The sequence below is a fragment of the Coloeus monedula genome (genome assembly GCF_965178545.1).
Source record: "Coloeus monedula genome assembly, chromosome: 13".
NCBI lineage: Eukaryota > Metazoa > Chordata > Aves > Passeriformes > Corvidae > Coloeus > Coloeus monedula.
Genome location: NC_138793.1, coordinates 12,370,640 through 12,389,501, shown reverse-complemented (window position 1 = coordinate 12,389,501; position 18,862 = coordinate 12,370,640). Strand labels below are relative to the sequence as shown.

Genomic DNA, 18,862 nt, shown 5'->3' with positions numbered 1-18,862 from the left:
GCATGGACTTTCTGTTAGATTTCATTTTAGTATGTGAGCTAAGAACTTTCACCTACCAGGTGTTTGATTCTCTTGCATTGATTTGATGGCCTATTATTATTCATTTTCCATTTTATTCTATATGGAGCTTTATCCAGCAGCCTGATACTGTGGCACCTCCCCCAGAATGTGCTGCTCTTGTGGGTCGTGTGCCCCGAGCTTATCCCTTTCAGCCATGTCACTGAACTAGTGAAAGACAGTTCTTCCTGCAAACCTTGCCTTGCTGGTCGTACAATTTCACCCCTTTAAGGAGGGTTAAGTGTAGCTTTCTGCCACTTCAACACTGTGACTGTATTACATGTAGCTATTTTCTGATAGTTCTTGGAATTTTTTCAACGAATAATTAATTTTCTTAGTAAAGTTTTAACTTTTCTATTCCACTGTAAATTTTAGGCCAGTCCTTAAATACAGTTTAGAAACCTTTTGAGGACTTCAGAGAAGTACTCAAAGCAGATTTCCAAATGCGCATGTGACCCTTTTTTTCCAAAAGTGCCGCCTATTGATGGTCTGTGCCTTTGAAAAACCTTTCCCTGAATTCCTTTGGCTTGCAAATTGAGACAGGAATTCCCTAAGAGCTGGCATTTCGGCTCCTGGCAGACCAACATGCCCATGGTGGAAAGGCTTTCATGGCATAGGCTGCAGCAGGGGTGCTCAGTGGGGTGCACAGGCCTCTCCCTTGCCCTGGGTTTCTCGTGGATATGGCCCAAAAGCATGTCCAGGTCTGAGCACTGACAGCTCAAAAAGTGTGGAGGGAGTGCTGGGTCCTGCTGGCCCATCAGCTGTGTTTTCTCTGTGCAGATGGCTTCAGGAAGGTGGTGAACATTGAGCAGGGGGGGCTTGTCAAGCCTGAGCGGGACGACACTGAGTTCCAGCACCTCTGCTTCCTGCAGGGCCATGAGCACCTCCTGGAGCACATCAAAAGGAAGGTGAGGGGCACTGTGTGGGAGGAGGGACCATGCACCTACCAGACCCTGCTCAGCATAACTCTAGCATCATGCCTTCCTCCCCACACACGTGTGCACCTGGGCTGGGCCTTCTTGGTTTGCAGGGCTTGGCTTGCAGCAGTTTTGTCTGTGTTTTTCTGCTCTTTTGCTCTGTGTCACAAGATATTTGTGTAGTGCTGCAGGGCCAGGCTTGCTTCCCACCCCTCTGCCTTTGAATTGTCACTGCTTTCCTAGAGAAATACGGCATAAATCCTGTAGGGTCCTCAACAGCCATCTCCTGTTCTTATACAAGAGATAACCTACTGCCCTCCGTTTTCTGTCTTTTAACCTGTTATTAATACCCCCAAAGAGTTCTCTTACTGAATTAGCATAGCAACTTCTGAAAAAGGACTTCAGCAAAAGTCTTTTGGAAATCCAAGTGTAGTGTGTCAATGTGAAGCATTACCTCAGACTCATCACTGTAAAACATGAGGCTTGATTGGGTATCTCTGTAGTTAAAGTAGAAAGATTAAATCAATCTAGATCAATTCCTCCCTGATCCTCAAAATACTTTTGTTTTCCCCCCAAGCTGATTTGAAATAGGTCCCCACACTGACAGGGAATGTACTTCTGCCAGCAGACCCTCTGTATGAATAGATTTGTCCTGCACTTTGCTCTGTCTGGGTCTTGCAATAGTACCCTTAGCATAGTTCAGACTCTTTGGCATGTGGCCTCTCCTGGTATTTCAGCTGGTGACAGTCCTGCACCTGAACACCACAGTGACTCTCTCTGTCCATGGCCCTTTTTGTACAGGTAAAATCCACCTTTGGATTTTTTTTCTCCTCAGGTGTCAGTAGTGAAAAGCGAGGAGACCAAGATGCGCCAGGAGGACCTCAGCAGGTTGCTATACGAGGTACAGATACTGAGAAGTCAGCAGGAGAACATGGAGTGTCAAGTGCAGGACATGAAGCAGTGAGTTGAATCCTACTCAGGCTGCTTCTTACGGACATTTGCTTCTCTTGGGTGGTGGATTGTGGGGAATGGTTGAAAGGAGGAGGAGCCTTGCACACTTCCCTCCCTAGGGAGCACGTGGAGCCAGGGACTGACCATAGACCTGTTGAGACAGTAACATGTAGGATTTCTATGCACACCTGGTCTACAAAATATGAATTAATGCTCAGCCTCTGTCTTGTGTGTTTTCCCTTCACAAATGAGGAAAGCACAGAGAGGGTCAGGCAGGAAATATGTGCATAACCTGGGGACTTAGATAACTATTTCCTCCAGATGGAAATGGTGATAAAGATTTAACTCTCCCACACATACAAGAGTCCTTGGCAGAAGTGTGGTGATGTCCACTCCTCCAGATATTAAAAAATTACCTTTCTGCCATCATTCACCTCCAAAATTTATGACTGGACTAAAAAATATAGTATGTTATAATATATAACATTAGAACTTCTATATCATTTAGTCCATGGACTCATCTCCCTGAGACATGGCCAGAATTGTTGGATAAGAGCAAACCAAGCTGATGCAATGCTTCCTGCATGTGGCTGCCTGACCTCCAGCTGTCTGAGACTCTGGGATTTTCTGACTCAGACATGGTCACTAAAAGATTAGGAAGTGGATATGGTTTTATAAATCATGTACTTGGAGAGGTTTTTATTTGCGTCCAGAATTTTAGTCTTTACAGAGAGCTTTGTTTAAAAAGCACTTGAATAATCAAATAGACCCAAAGCCTTTCTTTTATAATGAGATCTGATATTCATACCTCACCAGAGGACATTGGCATTCTGGGCCTTGAGAGAACACTGCATACAGGGAAACTTCATTCCAGTGCAGCACCTTGCGTGCAATGGATACATATTTTTATTCTACATCAATTTTTAATGACTCCCTGACTTAGCACATGCATGAGTTTGCACTGTGAAATCCAGATACAGGAGCAATGAGTTTCTGGGCTTGTATTTGATTTAATTTTAAGGACTTCCAGTATTAATGATTTGGCCTTGATTCTAATTTATTCTCCCTTTTGATTTGCTTGCTTGCTCCCTCCATCTGGCAAAACTGCATTCAACTGATGAAAAGAATATGATTTTTATAAACTAAGACAGAGGAGAAATCCCAGGCTGAATCCATGTTAAGAAATTCACCCTGGTGAAGAACAATTAGGACATAACTCCAGTACAAGCTGTCAGACTAAGGAATGCTGCTTTGCTGAAAATACAGAAAGCTCACTGCAGACATTCTTGCTGTACAAGCTGTTCTACTGTGCTCTTTAGAACTCTGGACCTTACCTTCCCAGTTCTAGCATCCATCCACACTAGAAAGACTAAAATGCAAAAGGATTTATCAGTTTCACCTGTATGATAGGTTTTGCTGGCCTGACAGTTTAGGTACATCCATATACTCTAGAGATAAATTGGCTGGCAAAACCTTTTGCAGCATGGACTTGGCTGGAATCCAGACTTGAAGGCAGCACTGTAAATAAACTCTGCACCTCTCTATCCCACTTACTGAGGCTGACTGTTAAAGGAAGCCTGTAAGCTCCCCTCTGTGCTGCTTCATTTGCAGACAGAAAGTAAATTTTCTCTATGCAAGCTGTACACAGGTCTGTGCTGGGTTAAGTCAGTGACTCCTGGTAATAAAATCATTACCATCCTCCTTGTTCAGGGCTCTGAGATGCAGGAGCATCTTTTTATCTGCTCCAGTCACTACCAAACATGCATTTGAACCACCACTTGTGTGAGGTTAAAGCAGGTGGAATACACAGGGTCTCTGTCCATAGGGTCTCGTTGTCTTTGGGAGCACTGGTGCAGTTGTGGAGAGGTTGGGCTTTCTTGGCTTCCTTGGAAGGACAGTCTTGGTGATCCAAATAATTCAGAGTCACAAATCAGGCGTTGGTGAAATTCTGAGTTTGGCCCAAATGTTCCACAAAAACATGTGTCCTCTTGTTACATTCCCCTATAAATATTGGCTTCTCTTTATTTGTTTTTCCTCCATGCTTTGGTGTATGGTTCTTTTGAGGTCAAGGAAGAAAAAGGAAGGCAACTGTGTGACCTTGTTTGGGAAACCTGAAAAGAGCCAAACACTGCAAGAACTCCGAAGTGAGACAGACTTTGCACAGTTGAATCTGCTGTGCATCATGGCAGCACCATGGGCTGTCGATGTTTCTGTGCTCATGGAAAATTTCTGTTTCACTTTCAGGCAAAATGAAGTTCTTTGGCGGGAAGTTGTTTCTCTCCGGCAGAACCACTCACAGCAACAGAAAGTCATCAACAAGGTGGTGGTCATACAAACTCCAAACTTGCTTGTGCTGCCTGGTCTATGTCCTCCTCTGATTTTTTTTCTTGTCCCATAATCTCCACACTGTGATATCGCAGTGTATGTGTTTTCCCTTCCTTTTAAGTTGTGTGATGTTTTTATGTGTCCTATGGAAACAGGTCATTAACAAAGCACAGACTGTGCCCTTAAGCAAAAGATTTTAATTTTCCTGTCAGTCCTTTCTGTGATATTAGAAACCACTTTTCTGTTCAAGTCCTGAGCAAGAGAGCACAACTCTCACTAATTGCCCTGTGTTGGCTGTGTTCTGGTTGTATCAATGCCTTTGTGCTTCCCAGATCTTCCTCTTCCCTTTGTACAAGAGAGGAGCCCCACTCCTGCCAGCACCGAAGCTGCAGAATTGGCCACCCATTGCCCCACTGGGGGAATGCAACAGCAACTATTACATTTTCTGGTATTACTGGTATAGGCGAGGGATTATTGTATAACCTTTTAGGCTGCAGAACCATCTCCCTTAAAATCTAGCATGACCAGTATAGAAAAGGCCTCTCCAGTGATTCCTAGATGGTGCTGACATGACTGAGCACGTCACATATCCCAGTCCCCATGTTCTGACTCTCACGTGGCATCACGGAATCATAGGACTGGGCAGAAATGCACGAGGCTATCAAGCCTTTCTCCAGCTCTGAGGCTGGACCAGCCACACACTTCATTGTAGAGGCTTTTATGCAACTTTATTTTGTTATATTGAGCAATGAGTAAGAGCCAGCTGTGATATATAATAATAATGCTCTCTTTGTTTGGAGGTCAAAGCAGAGCATTAAGTTCAAGCTGACCTGGGAATATGTTGCTAAGTGATTCCTCTCCAAAGCTACTCTGCTTCCTTTTTAGTGTCCTGTTATATCAACACTGAAATTCGCAGAGCTGAAAAACTCAACTGAAAGAGCTCAGACCTCCATCCAGGCTCCCCTGTAGCGACTTGCCTCTGTCACTTGCAGAGTCTTTATCAGACTTTACAGCACCCCTTCAAAATGTCTCTGAAAACTTTAATGGACCCAGGTCTAACTCCAGGCCTAGGAATGTTTGCATGTGCACTTCACAGGTCTGCTAGGACCAGCTGAAGTTCTTCATGCACCAAGTGGAGAGAGAAAGTGCTGAGCATATGAAAGCCAGGCAAGCTGTTTGAGTTCTTGGACAGCTCATTTTTGTTTCAGGCTTCAATGTCTCATGCAATTTGGCTCCCATATTCTGTGGCTGCTCCTAGCTTTGGGGTGCTGTTGAGAGGGAGGAATGTGTGAGATAAGAATGGCTGTGAGAGCAGGGAGTGCTGAATCACTCTGCTGATTAACACCGGATTTTGATCTCTCCTGACAGCTGATTCAGTTTCTGTTTGGCCAGCTCCAATCAAGCCCCAGCAGCACTGGGATAAAGAGGAAGCTGTAAGTACCCTTGTGTGGTGCACACGCTCACGGGTGCATAATGCTGCCCCCTCACTAAAAGCACAAGCTCAGCTCGCCCAGGCAGGCGGTCACCGGACCGGGCTCCATGGTGATGGGAAATGAATGGGCTGAAGTGCAGAGTCAGACCTGCTGACATGCCCCATTCACGGCTCTTTAGAGAAGCACCGTGTCAGCTCGTGACCTTTATTTGGGGAACACAGCACGCGGTGGGAGATGGGAACACAAACTAGGGGGAGGCTAAAGGGCAGGACCCCACTGCTGGTTCCAGTTTTGCCACTTGACATCAGTAGGAGCAGGGCTGGGCCCAGCCAGCCCACAGACACCTTCAGTTTGACCCACAGTCACTGAATGTGGTGTGTATCCAACACTGGCTTGGTGGTGTGTAACCTGCAGGCCTTACAAAGGGGAAGGTGGGGAAAAACTTTAGCTAAGGGGTATCTTTAGATAGGCTCTCTAAGGCAAGTGAATAGAGCAACTGGAATGAGGAAGCTTAGTGCCTTTCAGGAGAGCAGCTATGCCTTTCTTGCCCTGTGGTGCTTGTGATCTAAAGAAGGGGAAGAGACTCCAGAGTGGAGTTTGCTGAGGGCAGGGACCTACTTTGAGTTCCCACCTTTACCTTGCGGCCTTTGACAACTTAGAAATTTCTCCATGCTGCAGAGAAAGGAGCCAGACCTCCCACAAGCTGCTGCTCAAAGGAGTCAATTTTCATTAAGTCAGTGTCCTTGTTCTTGGCTGACTCCTCTTGTGAGGACTGTAAAGGCAACACAGGATTGAATGAAGGAGCCCATAATCTGTACAAGCCAGCAGGGTATGTGCATCTCTGCCTACCCTCTCTGTTGAGCCTCTTGGAAGGGCTAAACACTGCAGGTAGCAAAGGAAAGAGCTCAAGGGGAGAATAGCAGCTGCTGAGTTGCTGAGGTTCAGGACCGGGGAAATTTTCCTCCAGTAGACTGGGCAAGCAGAGAAATGAGATGCCAGATCTGACCCCTAGTTTCCATAGTCAGGGCTGTGCCCTCCCTGTAAAAGCTTTGCAGCCTAAGAAATGTCTTAGACCACTGCTTTTTTGAAAAAAAGCAAATAATTAGTGAGAAACTGTGCTGAAAGGGGCAAAAGAGCAAGAACGACCTGCACAGCAACTATACTGACCCCCTTATGATGAGGGATCACATTTCATACAACCCAGCTGCAATTTGCAGTGTTGTGCAAGGTAATTTGAGTTCCTGCTTCCTTGGAAACACAAGGGTCTGTCTTCAGAAACGTCAGCTCTTGTGTCTATATCTGCATCCTTAGTGTTTTATCTTTCACAGTTGTGTTTTTCTGCCTTTCTTCTAAACGGCTGCAGCAAAGGATGGTGTGCAGCCTGGAGCTACGTGGTGCAGAGCAGAGTGCTGCCTGGGGGCTCTGGGTAGGTTTGGGCAGGATGGGCAGGTCTGCATCCTTCTCTTCTCTGTTTGGTTAATGCTCTTTTTAAATGGGAACCTCCTCCAAAACTGTTGTTAGCCTTCCTTGCTTGTAACACTGGACAAGAAAGACTCTTACAGCTGAGGAAAACCAGAGTAGAGAGAGCCCTTGGCTGGGAGATGTTTTGTGTGCAAGCTACCAGGAGCCTGTCAGTACATGCTGGAAGACAAACCTGTTTCTCTTCACAGACCTCTGATGCTTGACAATGGGATCTCGGCTCCACCAGTGTCCAAGTTCAGCCGGCACTTGTCTGCAGAGCCCCTGCACGACCCCTATTTCATACAGTCGGTAGGTTCACCCCCGCCTCCGAGCTCTGGGCGATGGCTTTGGCCAGGGGCGAAAATGTTTGAAGCAACAGTAGGGATTATGGACCAAGTCATTTGGCAAGAGTTTGGCAGTGAAGAGATGAGGTTTGCCAAGCTGGGTGATATTTTAACTCCTTCAGCTCCCCAGTTTCAGGGATGCCTGCATGAGGGAGGCCATGAGCTTTGGTGGGGAAAGGCAGACCCTGCACACTGAACTCTCCATGTTGTTAGCCTTGGTAGCCCAGCCTGGTTCATCTCGAGGGAAGAGAAGAAGAAGTGAGTTATAGAAGTCAGTATTATGATCCTTCTGACCAGACCTGGGTTTTTGTAGCCTCTGAGGGATCCCCACCATCATCAGAGCAGACACCAGACACTTCTGTCATGCAGTTAAAATATGTGAGCTGGCATGAGAGGCTCATACTGCCCTGTTGCCTATGTTGGATCTTTCCCTCCAGAGGAAGCTGAGCAGTCTAGGCAAATTGTCAAACATGGTAAAACCCTTTGGTTGCTGACACTTCACAGGGTTTATTTCACACCTGTACCTCTGTGCGGTTGGTAGTGAGAGGAAATTATAATGCTGCATAGTAGGTAAAAGCTTTCTTGGTTTCTGTACAGGGAGGACTCAAGGTCCCATTGAATAAACCCTAACCATCTCAGATAGGGCCTTGGACTTGTTTTGGGGTCATAAGGATAAACCTATATGGTTTTTGCTTTCCTCTTAGCCATCGACAGAGCCTGCCTCTTGCTTAAACAGCCCTGCAATTGCTGGAGGACCCATCATATCTGATGTTACTGAAGCATCCCCTTCCAACATCATGAATATGCAATCCCCTCCTGAAAATGACAGGTAAACATGCTTGTGATTACAAACAGGGAGAGTTGGGTATGAGCATGCTTATGCAACTCTTCACAAGAGTTTTTCGGGGCTGTAATTCTACCCAAGTTTCTGTCTGATTCACAAATCTCTATAGAGATATGGGATGGAATACTTTTTTCCAGCTTGCAAAGTGGGTCAGATTTTCAGGATTAGAGGGGGGTAGTAACAGCATAACTTTCAAAACAAAGTCCTGAGTTTCATGCCGAAAACTTCCACTCACCTCTTTAAGCAATATTCCGTGTTTCTTTATATTTTGTCCTCAAGACAGGGACTGTCTCACACTTAATCAAATAATGAGATACTAACACTTGTTGGGTTTGTTGAGAGAGAGAAAGGAGGGTTTCGTTTTGGCTTTGGCAAAGAAGAAACAATCAAATTGTACATCTATCTGCTAATGAGAACAGAAAGGTTGCATCACAACAACTTCCGATGTTTGACAAGTTTTCTGTGAAAAGGCCCCAGTAACTTAAGAACTGAATGCAGAGGTATTTTAATGCTTATCTCTTCCTGCCACAGACATGCAGTGTATTTAGGGCTAGTAGCAGAATAGCTAAAGCTATGTCAGTGGAAAGTAAGTAGACAGATGAATCATGGAAACAGTTTCTCAGGCTTAGAGGTAAGGCAGTTATACTCTAGAAATTGCCTGTAAATCTGTTGCATAATTGAAACCATAGCCATAAAATTAACTAGAAGCTTGTAAAGAGCTTCAGATTAAAAAAAAAAAAAAAAAAACAAGCCTGGAAGCCATTTCTAAAGCAGAAAATCTTGAATATAACTTTCAAGTTAAGTTGCTTATTTCTACTAATTACTGAGTGCCATCTGGTGGCTTCTGATCTGTGCTGTGTCTGCACGACTTGGGCATCTGAGCCAGCCAAGCCATGGCCCTAATCAGATCAGGTGTGGTACTTCCTAAATCAGCTGAGCTTCTGGTAGGAGTTTGGGACCCATGAGACAAGAAGATGATCTGAAAGGAATGTTGAGGAAAGTGCTGTAGTGTCACATACCATCCCTGTTGATCTCTGTGCATTTATCACTTTGGCTCCAGCTGTGCAGGTTCACAGGGAGATTTAAAGTCCCCTAAAGTAACATAGAGTAGGTTTTTACACACAAAATGCTTCTAAACAAAACTTCATTGTCATTTCTCCCTCTGGAGATAACATGGAGTGCCTCTCCCAATGGAAAAAGGCAAACCTCTGCTTCCAACCAAGTAAAACATCTGACTAGGACTGTCAGATTTCAATAACCTCTGTTCAGGTCCTGCAGGGCCACAAGATCCTGAGCTGTCTCATTGGGATCTTTAGAGTGCTTGCTGGTCCAATCCTAACTCCTGTATGAGATGGTCTTACTGATCCCATTCCTGTCTCTAGGATGAGGCTTTTCTATTTTGGGGGAATCTCTGTAGCCCAGTGACCCTTTAACCTGTCCCTAACACTCACCCAAGAAATGATCAGTGCATGGAAATGTATCTTCCATATTTGCAAAACAATTGAATGGAGCAAATTCATTATAGCTGTGACTGATGAAGTGACTGCAGATACTCCAGCTGAGCATGTTTCTGGAGCTTGCTGAAAAGAAAGAGAGGCTGCTGGCTTCTTTTGCCCACCTGAGGAAATGGAAAGACCTTCTGGGGCAGTTTGATGGGAAGTGGAAGCAATGCCTTGTGCTCCTGCCCTTCCCAGTAGCACGAGGCCTTTGCAGAGCAGCTGTGTGTGGTGCCAAGCCTTGTCTCTGATGCAGGGAGAAGTGCCTCATGCTGATCAAGGAAGAGCCAGTCAGCCCTGGAGTGAAACCCAGCGCGGAGCCCGATGTGTCCCTGCCCGGCTGCCGGGCCTGCTCCGAGCCCCCGGTGCTGCCGGTGGCCATGGTTCAGTCTGTCCTGGAAGGCAAAGGCAGCTGTGGTGCAGCCCCACCAGGGACCTCCCAGCCACCTGAGAGGAGAGGCAGAAGGGCACTGCTGGACAGGTGAGGAGAGCAGGGAGAGCTGTGGCCCTGCTTGCTCATGGCCCTCTCCTCCCATTCCCAGGGTGGGGAGGGAGGGTGACTTCGAGTCGCCAAGTGCAGCCTGGTGAGCTCCATCCTGTACCTGTGGCACCTGCCAGAGGACCCTTGAATCCCAGGGGACAGTTCACAGAGGTAGGGAGCATGTGGATCACTTGCTTGAAGGGCCCAGCAGAGGAAGAGCTGTCAGAGGTTGTGCATCAGAGCTGTGGGAGCAAGAAGAGGCTTTTTGCATTGAGAGGGATTTGCCCAAGGTCTGAGTGACAGCTGGAGCCCAGACCAGCATCTGTGTCTGCAGGCCTGCTCTGGACTGTGCTACCCCTGCTGGGGGGATTGGCACTGTGTCATTAGGCTCAGCCCCAGGGTGGTCCCAGTGAGCCACTTCTGGAGCTGTGCTCTGAGACTGAAATCCCAACAGCACCCGTGTCATGGGGGAGTGTCCAGGAGACCTCACCAGCAGAAGGAAAGCATGGTGCAGCTGTGGGGATGATGTGAAACTTAACTTCAGTTCACTCTCGATAGCAACTGCGGCCATGTAAGGAGGACTGGGAGGGAGGGAAACCCAAAACACTCAATAGAGTTATCAGAAAAGCCTCCATTTTCCTTTAAGTCCTTACAGAGAATCAAATTTCCTCCTTCTGAACCCACTGGATGCTTAAAAACATATTACTAGAAGAAAAATAATCCTTTTTTTAAAGACTTGATTTTAAGAGAAATTTTTAATAGTTTTTGAGGGGTTTAATAACAGCAGGGCCTCACTGTTGCTCATTTAGCTGAATGTCTCCAGTAAATGCAGCCTGCAGGGTGAATGCCTGCAGCTAAAAGTCACTCCGTTAAAAAGCATTAGTTACCAGTAATTCAGGCATCTTGGACCAAGGAGAATGGCAATGCAGCCTGTTCTGGTTCCAAGTACATCTCTAAAAAGATTTCTTCTAAGGAAAGCTTTAATTTTCCCAGTGTTGAGGAGATGTGCACAGACTATCCATCCCCAAACCACATGTCACCCAGGAGAGGGGTTGTCTTACTTGTTTTACCATCTGCCCAGTCCCCTGTGTGCTCTGCTGAGTTGTACTTCTGGGATTAAACCAAGTTACATGGCATAAATCCAGGCTGACAGTGGGCTCTTGATTTTCAAAATGAGATTTAAACATAAACATCCTTCTGGAAGGCTGCTCAGTCCTGCTTTCTGTATGTATCTATGCAAGTTTCCTTCGTGGCAATATTTCCCCTTGTGTTTTCTCAGAACAGATATTTCAGACCCGTTGGAGGGCACCGACTGGAGCCTCGAAGGGCTGCAGCTACTGCTGAGGAGCCAGCAGTACAGCCTGGAGCCTGCCAGCCTCTTGGATGTGAGTGTTGCTGGGAGGGCTGCATCAAACAGAGCTGTGAAGTTCACAGAGGTTCCTTTGGGCTGTGAATCAGGTTGTGCTGCTTGTTCTCGTGTGGCATTTTATCTGCCACATGTAGCCTGTGGAGTCACAGCTCTGTTTTGACCTGCTCATAAGATTTCAGCTTTAAATTATGGTTTGTTTTTTTTTCTAAATATGCATATTTGAACTTCTAGGAGTTCACACAAAACACAGTGCATTTGGTAAAGAAATCAACGTGAGACTTGACACATTTATGTAAAATAGGTTTAATATGACTCTCTAGCTAGTTTGGTAATTGCTTTGTAGGGTTTAATTTATTTTGTGCATATTCTACATCTTAGATATTCCTAGATTGTGTTTAGCTTTTCCTACCTTCCCCTTTTCCTCATATTCTGGGAAGTGTAGCCAATGTAAAATTCTCTCTCTGCTGAGGTATTTGTCAGTCTCAGTGCTCACCTTTCTTTAGAAATGGATGGTGGCCTTTTTCTTAAGCAGACATGCAGAAATAGGAAGGTTTGTTTATTTCTCTGCTGTTGTACATATAGTTGGTATATGAAAGGTTTTTGCCAATAATCAAATAACTCTGTCTGTAAGGAAAGAATCGATACATCAAATACATGCTCCCTTGAGGAGGTGCTTCAGATAAAGGCACATTGTGAGCTTGCGTGGATAAACAGAATGAAAAAGCATTTTAAGAAAATCGATCTTATTCTCTTCAAGTTAGTTCCCAAGTGTCTGTGGTTGATTTTGACTTTACAGAGAGCTTTTCTAATGGCCTGCTCTATCACTGACTGTTGGTTTCTGTTTCTTGTTTCTCATTAGGAAGTGTTTTCCTGTTACTGACACACTTCTCTCTCTGTGCAACTTATGTCACAAGAGTGAGAATGAATCATAAAACTGGCCCCAGATCAACAGCTCCTTTTCCCAAATTGCTCAGACTTCTCAAGAAATTGTCACCAAAGCCCTGATGCAACAGTAACCCGCCCTCTGCTACTAAATTTTGGAATGCTTTTAAAAATCGTATGAATCTGGGAGTGTCCTAGGACTCAAGAGCAGCAGAAAAGGGCTTTGATTTGTGTGTGTGCAGCGACACTAAGAGCTGCCCTGGTTTGTGACAGGACTGTGGCATGGGGTGTCTGTGCTGTCCCTCCCCTGGCAGGCAGCAGGGCTCTTGGACCAGCACAAGAGCCCACAGCCCAGCAAGGCTGCACCCTCCAGCAGGCAGGGGAGGGCATGAGAATCACAAACCATTACACCTTTCAGAGCCCTAACTGTATTTTTCTCCCAACAGGTCTTTAATCCCAATTTATCTTTGAGTGAGTGGAATTTGACTGAAATGGAAGCCAGTCTGCCCCCGGTAAGAGATGTGAGTTTCTGAGATATGGTAATAAAAATCATAGAACACCAGAACGGCCAGGGCTGGAGGCAGCCTTAATGCTCATCCTGTTCCAACCCCCCTGCGATGGGCAGGGACGCCTTCCCCTAGATCGCCTTGCCTAAATAATAATGGAACCACAAAGCAGAGCTTGTGCACAACTGAGGAGGTTATTTCATAACCAGAGGGGAGAGTGGGCTAAAGCACAGCACGTAGGCATCTCCTGAGGGCAGCATTAGAGTGTTGTATTGTACTCTTGACCTGTTTTTCCCACTCAGCCAGGCCTTGTCTGGAGACGAGCTCTGACTGACTGTTGGTGTCCTGGAGTCTTTAATTGCAGCTGGCTGCTCTAAACTTTCTCTTAGTGTGAATGTCACATCCTACTAATACCATAGATTTATAAAGTGTCTTTGTGCCAAATCTCTTTATAAAATATGCCTTTACAAAGTGCAGCCATCCCTGTACGTTTCAGGAGCAGTAAAATTCCATGCAATTAGAACAGAGGTTCCTGCGTGCCCGTACATGAAGAAACAAGGAGAAATTGTTTGGCAGTATTTGTTTGGAATTGATAATGACACAGACAGAAACAGCAGGGTTAATAAACAGTGAAGGAAACCGTAGACTCATAGAAGCATTTGGGTTGGAATTGTTGCATGACTGGGTTCTTTTTCCTTTGTGATGGAGGGTGAATTTTCAGAGCCCTCACTGACAACCAAGTTGGGTGCAGGCTTGGATGGTTCTGCCATCTCTACAGATGGACAAGCCAAGTGTAATCTACTCTAATGAAATGCAAAAGGTCCCTAAGCCTCCTTCATGGTGTCAACATCCTTTTTAGGTTTTGGTAATTTTGAATTTACTAGGTAATTCCACTTCCTGAATGTTAGGAAGGAGAGTGCCTGAAGAAATAGTCATAATAATATAATAATAATATTAATGAGCAAGTCTTGGAAGCAAGGGCTGTCGCCTTTTAAAAAGAATTGCATGAGAGAAAAGGCCAGGAAAGGAGGCTGCAATGTTCAATAGTTCAGTCCTTGAGCCCACTGAATTTCCCAGGAGCTCTTGCTGGTCCTACAGAAAGTCATGAGCACAGAGAAGCCTGGAAGCAATACCTGCAGGAGCTCTCTGCCTAGAGCACCGTGCAAGCCAAAGCTAGTTTTACTTTAAAGACAGTCATAGGAAAATGGAGAGAAAATCCCTTTCCTCTTTGTTACTGCCTGCGGAGGACTGTGGGTTTGCTTTGTAGGGCAGCCACAGTGACATCAGCCTGGCCCCTCATGTGACATGAGCTTCATGCCATATCAGCCAGTGCTGAATAGGGGATTGCATCTCCCACAGCCCTCTCCTTCAGGCAGACCTGCCCTTGAGCGAGCGCATGGTGTGGCTGTTTTAGTGAAGTGCAGTAAGGCTGGGAGGAGAGGCTGGGCAGGGAGGATGGCTTGTGTTCCTGGTGGGTGTTGTGCAGTGGGGTGAAGCACTGGTGCTCAGACACGGCCTAGTTCTAACAAGCTCCCTTGTTTTTGTATAATTGTACATTGTAGTTTATATTTTTGCATCAAGATGCAGCGACTCACAGTGGATCTGGAGAAGAGTGCAACTGAGCTGCCCCCAAAAGTGTTCAACCCACCTTTCAACAGCACCTGCCCAGGTAGGCGCCCCAGCAGCTCTGTGGACTTGGCAGTGGGATGTTGTTCAGGCAGATACGATGTCCAACACTGACTGTTTGCCATTTGAGGGAGCAAACCATGTTTGTTATTTTGCTTTCACCACTGTCAGTCAGCAGTGTTTCCACAGCAGCTGCTAAGCCAGTTCCTGAGCTGTGGGAAAAGGGTGGGGGATAAACTGAGGTGTAAATGGAATTGAATTGGTTTTGCAATGGGTGCACATCATGACTGTCAGTGTCTCCACTGTTTTCTATGCCTGTTCATTGCCACCTCAGAGCAGTGTGGTGATCTCAATGGGTAGGGGTGGTAAGAGCTGTGCAGTCCTGGGTTTCCTCTGGCTCCTGCTACAGAGGAGGTGCCCCAGTAGCTGCTGGCAGCCAGAGGCATGGGTTGTGTGTCTCTTTCTCCAGACCTTTTAGCAGACCTCAAGGGAACTGTCCAGCGGATCTTCTCCCACTTGCTGACTCTGATAAAGTGTGTCATTGACCTTAGATATGAATCCAGGAGTGTTGCCCTGGCTGTGGAATCGTGATGTATGTTCATGTGTGTTCAGCTGGGATAGACCTCAAAGAGAGGCTCTGGTGAGCCCCACTTTGGTGCTGTAGCCACCTGAGCCCACCCCAGTTTTGACTCATTGTGTGTCATTCAAGGACTTCCAGCCTCAGCCTCTTTCATGAGCTCTCAAAGGCATTAAAACCCCGGTACACTGAAGAGAGTCCTTGAGCACCCCGTTTGCAAAGCCTTTCTGGTTCTTCTACAAAGAGGAAGAAAGACAGTACTTGAGTGAAGGAGAAGAGCAGCTGCTCTTATCCTCTTCCCAGTGTCTCCAACATTTGCTCATCCCTCTTTCACTTGTGAGGCATCTCAGCATTCAGGCAGAACCCACCTGGTGACCTGCAGAGACTCCCCTTGGTTTTAATGGGCTTTTGAGTGAGTCCAAGTTTCACTCAGGTGTTTCCAAGTGATTTTGCTGGAGTGAGGCTCCTCAGCCGCTGTTGCAATGGGGATTTGTCACTTTTCATTTCCACATATGTAAAATCAGGTAACCTGCCTTCCAGAAGCTGAATTTTCTGCTGTCCATTCCTAGGGAAAGATGTCATTCTTGAAAGTGCCCAGCAGTTCCTCCTCGACCATCAGTCCATCTTTGGGAATGACCTCATCAGCTTGCCTGAAAACTCATCACTTTATGTTCCTTCTGAGAATATGGCTTCCTACATGTCCTCTGTGGGTGTCCAAGGGGATATCCCTCTAAACCTGAGTTCTTCAACGGACAACAGCCAGTGACTGAGCTTCCAAGAAACAACAATTCCCTCCCACCCATCCAAGCATCCCCAGGTTTGAATGTAAAGAAACAAAACTGACTCAGAAACCCACAAGAGGGTTTCTTTTTGTGCCCTTTTTTTTTTTTTTGAGTAGATGGAAATGGTCAGTAGCTGTTGCATTACCCTCCCTGCACCTGGATTTCAGTGTTTTTTAAAACAAAATACTACTTCTGGTGCTTGCTCCGAGGGGGAGTGAGAACGTGCCAGGATTTTTTTTCCTTAAAAATGCTTTAGAAATTTCTAATATTTTAATAAAATATAAGTGAAGAGTAGCTTGAAAGTCCATCTGGGACTTCATAAAATAGTGATCCTGACTAGTGTCTGCAATGGCAAACTGCTGGATTTTATCGGGGCAGCACAGATTAGCTAAAATGCCTGACCCTTGTTGATGCTGGTTTTTTAATAGGAAAATAGTTCTACATGCCAGTCCAATGCTCTAAAAATATTTTTTATCCATTTTCTGGGTTTGATGGGATGCACCTGTATCTCTCCCTGATCCTCCAAGGGTGAGTAGGAACAAGATCTCTCGGGGTATGTAGAAGATTGTTTTCTGAGTGACCCCACCAAGAATGTGCCTCTGGCTCTTAGGGGAGCGACAGACCATCACAGGCTGCAAAACATCCCATGCTGAGTTGAGAGCATTTGTTGTTTGGGATTTGTTTTGCCCCAAATTTATTTTCTCTTACATAAAGGCAGGGGACTCCATAGTTATAAAATAGAAAAGGGATAGACTTTCCTGCACACACAATTTTCCATGTGCAGAGAAGACTGACTGAGCATGCTCTGGGTTTTGGTGCTGGCTAAGTAATCCACGTCCAGTCCAATGTTTTTTTTTCCTTGGCTTTGACCTGTTCTATTTCCCCTGAAGATGTGCCTGTTGGTTTATTGATGTATAAAATCTGATTAAACAGTTTAATTGATTGGATTCCCATTTTAGAAGGACTCTCAGCTGCTCAGTGTAGGAGAGAGGCAGAAGGGTTAGTCCACCATGTCCCACATACTTTTCTTCTGTCCTTTGTGCATCTGAGACCAGCCTCAAAGGCTGAACTAACCTTCCCCATCCATGTGGTTTCTGACAACTGAGTTTCTCAACAAAGCAGAGCTTTGTTTTTTATGCTGTAGTTCTAATGAGAACGTATTATTTATCTCAGTATCTGCTACCTGAGTTGCTTTTCCTTAGGAAGGTTACCCAAATGCAGTAGGACAGACCCAGGAAATTCAATTAACTCAGGCCTCCTAAGGGCTTAGACAGGGAGGTTTAAGCTGTGCCAGTATCATTTGAAGAAATGCTCTGCCTGCCTTCATTGCCATGACAATTCTTGGTTATGAACCGTATTTCTGAGCATTGTGGTCAAGCAGCATCCACCCCACAGTGTAGCTAATCAGTCAGACAAGTGCAGGCTCAAAATCTGCTCAATAAGATGAGCATTTTTTAAATGGACCTTCCTGTCACAGCCCTTTCCTCCATCCATTTATCACTATGTGAACAAACGTGTTAGTTCAGAAGCATTCACTTTTGAGCACATTTTTGCCCAGCTGATTCCAATGCTGGGAGCTCTGTCACCACCTTGGTGATGTGGTTTCTGCAGGAGTGAGGTTGTGAGAGCTCCTGAATTAATCCTGGCCACTGTTTTTGTGTTCAGGACAAAGGGGAAATTCCAGCAGCCCCCACTGGCCTGGTATTTAGATTATGTGCTTGAGTGTATCCTGGACAAGGTTTTTCTTTTTGACAGATTTGTGCTTAGAAAGTTCACCTACATCAGCCCATTTCCACCCTATTTTGCCCTTTCCAGCAATGGAAAGTCATTGAGTTGCACTCTGTTTACTTCTTTTCTCATAGGTAATTGAAAACTGCCTGGTGTCTCCTGACACCGACAGTGTTATGTTCAAGACTTACATCCTTCTCTGAACTGCCACACTCTAGGCTGCTGTCCTGTTAACACTGAATGTATTGATCCAACAAGGTATTTAAGCACATGCTTAACTTCAAGCTCCTGAGTAGTTTTCCTGTATTTTTATGGAGCCTGTCACATGCTTGAGGTTGGGTGCACACTTGTGTCCGACTGGATTGTCTGGTTGGGGTTGAGAAATGACCCCCGTGGGCAGAGCCAGGTGCAGCTCGGCCCTGGCTCCGTCTCAGGCCGTGTCCTACAGGGCAAGCTCCAGCCTGTGCTCATGGGGAGCAGCCTCTCAGGAGAGTTCGTGGGGTTTTCTTTAGGCTTTTTGCTCTACTATAAACATGAGATTGGAGCTTGATGGTGAGAGAGGAACCTCCAGGAAGAGAATTTGGGAGCCATTCTTGTGAAGAAGGCTTGTGAAGCTTGTGTTCCTCAGCTTTTTACATTGTTAATTTTACTTGAAGGTGATGTGCTGAGACTGCGTTTTTGCACTATGCTGTACATTTGTAAAGTTTTACAGAAGACACTAATTAAACATATTTCCTTTTTCTCATTTAGTCCTACTTTGGCATTTCTCTCACTCCTTTCGTCTATCCCTTACTTCTTTTCTCCTTCCCAAGTCCTCAGTGACAAGCGAAAATCAGTTTTAAACATGCAGAAGATTCCCCCATGAGCTCATGTAGGGCCCACTGGTGGGCTGTGGTCACTGTGTGCACACACAGGGGCTGGGGGGACCTCCCACGTAAAACGTGGCAAAGTAAACACAGCTCAGAAAGCTGCTGAATTCTTCCAACTAAAATGCCAGTCAGGGTGGATATAGCTGGTAAAATCAGGATCACAGTAAAAGAATCTATAGTTCTTGAAACTACTCGATGCTCTTTTTTCCCCCAT

At 45.7% G+C, this 18,862-nt stretch overlaps 1 protein-coding gene across 5 annotated transcripts in view; it reads left to right on the top strand.

Moving 5' to 3' along the window:
• The window catches only part of HSF4 (heat shock transcription factor 4), a 30,022-nt gene extending 11,597 nt beyond the window's left edge, over positions 1 to 18,425 (top strand). For 3 of the 5 annotated variants that reach the window (XM_082290136.1, XM_082290140.1, XM_082290139.1), the window contains exons 3-13: positions 838 to 965; positions 1,810 to 1,934; positions 4,170 to 4,245; positions 5,619 to 5,683; positions 7,354 to 7,453; positions 8,193 to 8,317; positions 10,085 to 10,309; positions 11,589 to 11,694; positions 13,007 to 13,072; positions 14,648 to 14,735; positions 15,839 to 18,425. In XM_082290136.1, the coding sequence (XP_082146262.1) occupies positions 838 to 965; positions 1,810 to 1,934; positions 4,170 to 4,245; positions 5,619 to 5,683; positions 7,354 to 7,453; positions 8,193 to 8,317; positions 10,085 to 10,309; positions 11,589 to 11,694; positions 13,007 to 13,072; positions 14,648 to 14,735; positions 15,839 to 16,035 (1,301 nt within the window). In that variant the 3' untranslated portion in view covers positions 16,036 to 18,425. Of the gene's footprint in view, positions 1 to 837; positions 966 to 1,809; positions 1,935 to 4,169; positions 4,246 to 5,618; positions 5,684 to 7,353; positions 7,454 to 8,192; positions 8,318 to 10,084; positions 10,310 to 11,588; positions 11,695 to 13,006; positions 13,082 to 14,628; positions 14,736 to 15,838 lie in introns of all 5 variants that reach the window. The other 2 variants (XM_082290138.1, XM_082290137.1) reach the window with 2 other exon arrangements.
• The last annotated feature ends 437 nt before the right edge of the window (positions 18,426 to 18,862 follow it).